Here is a 7,026-nt window from a genome sequence, read left to right on the forward strand (position 1 = left end):
AAAGAAGAGATGGCAGAAGCCTTGAAAAGTGGGAGTGGAATAAAGGACAAAGGACCCAGGCCTGACTTTCTCTTGGGCTTTATTTTCAGACGGACTCGGGGAAGGAAGGGGTGAGGCCTGAAACCATCATTCCCCACTAAGCTTCCCCTACATACAACCCAGCGCAGCGCCATCAACATCTCACCACCAGGGAGCACTGTGCAGGGAGCGATTCTGGAGTAGCTTGTGGATAAGTGGGGTCTGGACTCCTAGGTGGAGGGGCTGGGCACACCGGACCCCCGCCCCCGACTGGACTCCTGCAGCGGATGGGGTCTAGCTGGTCAGAATGGTTTTCTGGATCCAATCGGAGAATTTGCAGAGGTTGGTGTAGACGGCTGGCATGCCAGGGAGGCCACACTGGGCTTGTCCGAAAGAAACGAGGCCCTGCAGGGAGCCGTTACAGACCAGGGGTCCCCCAGAATCTCCCTGTGTGGAGAGAGGGGGGACAGCCAGGGGTGGGTGTGAGCTGGGAAAGTGACCATGAGACCAAGATAAGACATGGATGTCTGTGAGTTTAGTGTGTGTGTCTATATTGTTTATGTGGGTCTGTGCATACATATATGTGCTGGTGGCGACCCACCCCAGCCCCTACTTCTCTTCCCCCAATCCCAGAACTCTCAGTTCTTGAGGCTCGCTTGCTTGCTAGTGTCTCTCTGCTGCCTCAGTTTCTCTGTCTCCATTACCCTCAGAATCTCTCTGTCTCGCTATGTCTTTGCTTCCTTCCCCTTCTGATATCCTGGTTTGAATTTCATTTTTCTTTTGGGGAGGGGGTCACACCTGCTCAGGGATCACTCCTGGCAGGGCTCAGAAGATGGAACTGTGGCAGATAGGCTGCTGCAAGATCAGTGTGTTACCCACTGAACTATTTTTCTGGCCCTATCTCTACTTACTGTGCCAACCATTGTCTTTTCTCCCCGTCCCATCTCCCCACAATACACCTCAAATGCCCCTCAAAATGCTCTCTCTCCCCCCCCCACTGCACCCCACCCTCCCTCCTTTCCCATCTCTCACGTAGCAGGAGTCTCTGGGGGGGTCCCCTCCGCCGGCACAGAACATGCTGGGGTGATAGACCTGGCTGTAGCGCGAGGTGCATACTTTCTCGGACACCACTGAGATGTTGGCACACTGCAACACGCGAGGCGGCTCACCTGGGCCACACAGTCGGGGGGCTGGGGGTCAGACACCTGGGCTGGGTGGGGAACCATGCCCCCCTCTCACCCCCTTTTAGCTCACCATCCTGCAGACGACCCCACCCCGAGATCGTGCAAGACTCCCCGGCGAGGGGGCACCGGGAGGCGATGCCGATGGCCTGGATGGTGGCAGACGGGGTCACGGGCTCCGGCAGGCGGACCAGCATGAGGTCGTTGGCCAGGTAGGGTTTGTTGAACTTGGGGTGTCGGATGGAGAGGGTCGTCTCCAGCAACAGGCTGCCTGCCTCCTGGCTGGCATCCAGGCTGTGTAGGCCCAGCCCGACTGTGAAGGAACTGAGGGGCACGGAAAGAGATGGGTCAGCATAGGGGGGGGGGCCTAGGAACCAGCACCCTGAGCCTGGTCATTTCGAGTGGCACTTCCAAATTGGCAGCCTGCAGCGTTGCTGAGGCCAAGGCTCCTGTTGAAGGTGTTCTGAGCTCTTCTTCCTCACCCTGCCTTGTCACCCTGCCTTGTCAGGGTCAGAAGAGTTTCAGTCCCATCCGTGGCATCCAGATGGTCCCCCCTGAGCCCTGCCAGGAGTGATCCCCGAAAGCAGAGCCAGGAGCAAGTGAGTCTTGATGGCCTTACACTGACCCTGACCTGATTTAAGGATCTGGGCTGAATTAGGGTCTTGCAAGAGGGGCTCTTGGTGGGCACCAAGTCCTGAGGCTCCCTCCCACTGCCCGATGCACCCCCTGGGACCCCAACACTCACTTCTGGAAACAGTGAGCAGCCGACAGCACCCACTGCGGATGCACCAGGACGCCCCCGCAGAAGAAGTCCTCCTCCAGAAACAGGGCCGCCTGCCAGGGCTGTGAGTGGGGGCTGCAGTCCTCGCCATGCACAATGTGGCCCCCGGGCCCTGAGCCGTGACATCCTAAAGTGGGGTGCCAGGGCTGTGGGACCCAGGACAGGTAGGTGGCCAGTAGGACAGGGCCCAAGGGAGAGCACACTGGGAGGCGTGGCCAAGCTCCCAGGGCGTGGTTAGAGCTCCCAGGGGCGTGGCCAAATAACATAAGAGGCAGGGTCAGAGCTCCTAGGGGGCGTGGCTGTACCTAGGGGCATGGCTAAAACGCCTAGAGGTGTGGCTGTAGCTCAGTGGGCGTGGCTAGATTTCTTGGGGGCGTGGTTAGAGTTCCCAGGGATGTGGCTAGATCCCAAGAAGCGTGGTTAGAGTGCCTAAGGGGCGTGGTTATAGCTCCTAGGGGCGTGGCTAGAACTAGAGGCGTGGCTAGAGCCCCTAAGAGGTGTGTTAGGGCTCCTAGCGGCGTGGTCAGAGTTCCTAGGGGCGTGGCTAGAGATCCTTGGGCGTGGCTAGAGCTCTTGGGGGTGTGGCTGGAGCTCCTAGTGAATTGAATAGATTCACTAAGAGGCGTGGTCAGAGCTCCCAGGGGGCGTGGTTACAACCTAGTTGTGGCTACCTGGTCCAATCAGGGGTGCTCTGAGGGGGCGTGGTTTCCCAGGGGCGCGGCCTGGGCGTGGCTTCAGGGCTCAGCCAGGGTTTAAGCCTGGGTGGGATTCCAGGGGACAGGCATCAGGAAACCGGACAAGGGGTTCAGGGTTACGGCTCAGTGTTCAAGAACTTGCCTTGCCTGCGTGAGGCCCTGAGTTCGGTTCTTCCAGAAACCAAATGACAGAGCCATAGTCAGCCATAGGTCACTTTCTTGCCTCTCACGCCGCTGACCCTGGTTCAAATCCCTGGCACCACCAGGAGTGAATGATTTGAATAAAAAGCCAGGAGTGACCAATCCCTGAGCATCCTGGTGGAGCCTCCAAACCCAGAAACAAAGAAAAGGAGCTCCTGGGGTGAGGTCACAGAGAGGGAGGTGTCCAGGCCAAGGTTTGGGGTGCAGAGTTAGTGCTCTTAGGGCAGAACAGAACCCCAAGGGGGACGTGGAACTAGGTCCCCTGGTCAGGGTACAGGGCAGGTATAGAATCCTTTGAGGCACTGATACGCTCGGACCCCAGTTCCATCACAGGGGATACCCCAGCTTGCCTGGGGGGGACTGTAGCCCCTGCAATGTCCCCAGTCACTGCCTCTCAGGGCAAAAGCTGGTATACCCCAAAATCCCAACGCACCGTGTGCCAGAAACAGATTAGCTCCCAGGGGTCCCTCCCAGAGTTCTGCCCTGGACACCCACATTCTCACCACAGTGAACCCCCAGCTCCACCCCTGCCCACTTAGTGCCCAATTAAGACCCAGAAAGCGATCAGAGGCACACACACACACACACACACACACACACACACCATACCACACACGTGCGCACCCACACACATTTACATGCATACACACGCGTGCAGGCCCTCGATACCTGTGACACTCAGGAGAAGGGGCCCCAGGAGCCAGCCCCAGGGGGTTCCTGGTGTGGCCATGTCTCAGCGTCTGTGGGGTGAAGGGCAGGGCCCGTCTCAGCCGGAGCCTTTCTCTTTCCTTTCCTGCTCATCCAAACACCCTCTCCCAAATCACCACCATACCCATGCCTGTGCCATAGGATTTGGGATCCAGAATTCAGAAGGACAGAGAGGGGGAGGAGAGAGAGACAAAGAGAGAAACAGAGAGAGAAACAGAGACAGAGAGAGACAGAGAAAGTCAGAGACAGAGAGAGAAAGAGACAGAGACAGAGAAAGACAGAGAGACACAGGGAAAGAAGACAGAGAGACAGAGAAAGACAGAAAGACAGAGACAGAGAAAGACAGAGAGGCAAAGATATAGAGACAGAGAGACAGAAATGAGAGACAGACACAGAGATGGAGAGAGACACAGAGAAGAGACAGAGAGACAAAGACAGATAGACAAAGAGAGACAGAGAAAGAGATAGACAGAGACAGAGTGGAGAGAGACAGAGAAGAGAGGCAAAGACAGAGAAGAGAGACAGAGAAAGAGAGAAGAGAAGAGATAGAAGAGAGACAGAGACAGAGAGACAGAGAGATAGAGTCAGATAGACAAAGAGATACAGAGATACAGAGATAGAGAGACAGAGAGATAGAGACAGGGAGAAAGAGAAATACAGAGAAAGACAGAGAGACACAGGGAAAGACAAAGACAGAGGGATAAAGACAAGAGATGCAGAGGCAAATAGAGACAGAGAAAGATACAGAGAGAGACAGAGACAGAGGAAAACAGAGACAGAGAGAGTCAGAGAGAGAAGAGAGAGTTAGTGGAGAGGAAAGCGGAAGGGGCACCAGAGGGGGGTGGATGTGATGGGAGGGTGAGGGGGACAGTCAGGATTCCCAGCGGGCAGAAAGAGGAGCAGGGGTTGGCGGAGAGGAGAGTCAGAGACATGGGGACCCAGGAGGTGGTCACAAGTGAGTGCTGGTGAAACATCAGTTCTGAGGGTTCAGCGGGGGACCCGGGCACTCACCAGCAACTCAGCTCCGGAATCCTGGGTGCTGTGAGTCCTGTCTGTGGCTTTGAGGTTATAAGCACCCTGGCTGGGCTGGCCTGCCCCTCGGTGCATCCTGTGACTGGGCCCTGTAGCTGTGGGCTCAATTTCCAGGGTGCTCACAGGCCCCTGTGGTCAGAGAGCCCAGACCTGGGGAGATGCCAGACCCCTCTTCCTCTCTCTTCCCCCTCCCTTTCTCTCATCTCCCCCCACTTTTGTTTTGTTTTGGTTTTGGGCCACACCTAGCAATGCTCAGGTTTTACTCCAGGCTCTGCATTCAGAAATTATCCTAGAGTCCCCTGAGCCTGGAGCAATTTCTGGGCATAGAGTCAGGAGTAACCCCTGAGCACCACTGGGGGTGGCCCTAAAAACAAACAAACAAACAAACAAACAAACAAACCAAAAAACCGAAAACAACAACAACAAACCAGGAATTACTCCTGGAAGGCTCAGGGGACCCTATGGGATGCCAGGAATGGAACTCAACGACATGCTATGCAAATGTCCTGCCCTCTGTGCTATTGCTCTGGCCCCCTTTCTTTTTCATTTTAATTTTGGGGCCCACACCCAGCAGTGCTCAGGGCTGCTCATTCCTGGCTCTGCACTCACCAACCACTCCTAGTGATGTTTTTGGGGTTATATGAGGTGCTGGGGATCAAGCCTAAGTTGTTCAGTACAAGGCAAATACCCTCCTTGCTGTGCTATTCCAGGGAGTGGGGGGGGGCATTGTCTTTTTTTTTTTACTGTCAATAAAGTTTGTCTCATCCCCCCAAAACTTTTTTCGGGCATTTGACTCCAGACCAAATCCTTCTTGCTCTACCTTTGGAATCCCAGGACCCTAAGTGCTCCAGGGGGAGCCCCTCTTTCTCCACCTGTAAATGTCAGGAGAGCCAGTGGACAGGTAAGAGAGGGGAGAGGCCTGACCAGAGTGGAGTGTGCAGGGGTTCCCCAAAACTGTGGGCAGGGGAGCAGTGGGAACTTGCCTCCCAGTCATGAGGCAGAGAGGGTCGGGGTTGGGGTAACTCCTGAATCAAGTGAGGGGACCATGCAGCTAAGGGACAGGAGCGAATCTGGTGGGGGGGTGAGCAGAAAGAATGGGGGATACTGTAGATAAGGGGTTCAGGGTCCCAGCAGGGGGGACCCATCACTGCACTGAGTGAGGGGTATCAGGAAACAAAACCTGTTCACGACAGGTGGACAGAGCCGATGGTGCAGCAGGGACTTGGGGCCTGGACTTTGTTGCTGTGAGAGACCCCGAGTTCGATCCTCCATCCCATCCATGTGCACGTGTGATTTCCCCAAGCCTGTACCACAGCTGAAGTGTGCAGTTCCTGGGAGCACCGCGGTCAGGAGTATAAGGGAGCACTCAACTGAGTGTGTGAAATGGGACACCCCCCCAAAAACAGCCATGAAAAAGGGGGCCACAGTGCAGGGAGGTGAGGAAGTTTGCGTGTTAGTTTGCTTGTTGGCGGGGAGGAGAGCACACTGGGTGGTGCTCAGGGCTTGCTCCTAACTCGGGGTGACACCCCTAACATGGGGTGCTGGCGATGAAGCCCTGGAAAGCAGCATTAAACAAATACCTTTGGGGTCAGAGCAAATAGCACAGCTGGGAGGGGCTGATCCGGGTTCAATCCCCAGCATCCCATAGGATCCTCCAAGCAGGAATAATTTCTGAGCACAGTGGGTGTGGCCTAACCCCAACAAACAAACAAATAAACAAACAGCAATTGCCTTAACCTCCTGCACAATCCTTGGCCCCAGGAGAAAATCTCAGTGCAAAGAGCAGGGAAGAGACACTCTTTGCTTTTCTTTTGTTTTGTTTTTTTTTGTTTTTGTTTTTGTTTTTTTTTGGGTCACACCCAGCGGTGCTCAGGGGTTACTCCTGGCTGTCTGCTCAGAAATAGCTCCTGGCAGGCACGGGGGACCATATGGGACACTGGGATTCGAACCAACCACCTTTGGTCCTGGATCGGCTGCTTGCAAGGCAAATGCCACTGTGCTATCTCTCCGGGCCCACTCTTTGCTTTTCAAAGTCCTCTTTTGGGGAGAAGATTATGAAACCAGGTGATAATGTTGGGGTGCAGGGGCTGAGAGAGCAGCAGGGATTCCTGGGTGGAAGGGACCCTGGATTCCCAACCCAGGAGAAAAATTTTCTTTGGGGGGTTCCCTGGTTGGGATGGGGGTGGGGTGAAGGACTGAACTATGGGGAAGGGAGAGGTGCCTGTGTGAGCTCAGGCCGGGTCAGGGGAGGTGAGAAAGAAAAGGGGGGGCTCCGGAGACGGTGGTCAGGGCCGGGGCGGTGAGGTCAGCTAAGGAGAGGGTGCTAAGAGAGGGTGCGGCTGGGTGATGAGGGGTTGTGGGGAGACTCCAGGCGTGCCCCGTGACTCAGGCGTGTCTGCACCCCCAGACC

The 7,026-nt window shown here is 55.7% G+C and overlaps 1 protein-coding gene across 1 annotated transcript; it reads right to left on the reverse strand.

The window, feature by feature from the left end:
- Positions 1 to 312: 312 nt before the first annotated feature.
- Positions 313 to 3,606, reverse strand: KLK4 (kallikrein related peptidase 4). The gene is made up of 5 exons (XM_049787096.1): positions 3,546 to 3,606; positions 1,945 to 2,107; positions 1,273 to 1,523; positions 1,051 to 1,187; positions 313 to 465 (listed from the first exon to the last, which is right to left on the reverse strand). Exons 1-5 carry the CDS (start codon positions 3,604 to 3,606, stop codon positions 313 to 315), a joined length of 765 nt encoding a protein of 254 aa, XP_049643053.1.
- Between the last annotated feature and the right edge of the window lie 3,420 nt (positions 3,607 to 7,026).

This window comes from Suncus etruscus, chromosome 14, assembly GCF_024139225.1.
Source record: "Suncus etruscus isolate mSunEtr1 chromosome 14, mSunEtr1.pri.cur, whole genome shotgun sequence".
Lineage (NCBI taxonomy): Eukaryota > Metazoa > Chordata > Mammalia > Eulipotyphla > Soricidae > Suncus > Suncus etruscus.

Excerpts from the sequence above, each read along its gene's own strand:
- KLK4 (XM_049787096.1), bottom strand. The coding sequence starts at position 3,606 with ATGGCCACACCAGGAACCCCCTGGGGCTGGCTCCTGGGGCCCCTTCTC. Across the intron at positions 1,524-1,944 it reads GCTGCTCACTGTTTCCAGAA|TTCCTTCACAGTCGGGCTGG; the intron begins GTGAGTGTTGGG and ends CGTGCCCCTCAG. Across the intron at positions 1,188-1,272 it reads GTGGGGTCGTCTGCAGGATG|GTGAGCCGCCTCGCGTGTTG; the intron begins GTGAGCTAAAAG and ends TGTGTGGCCCAG.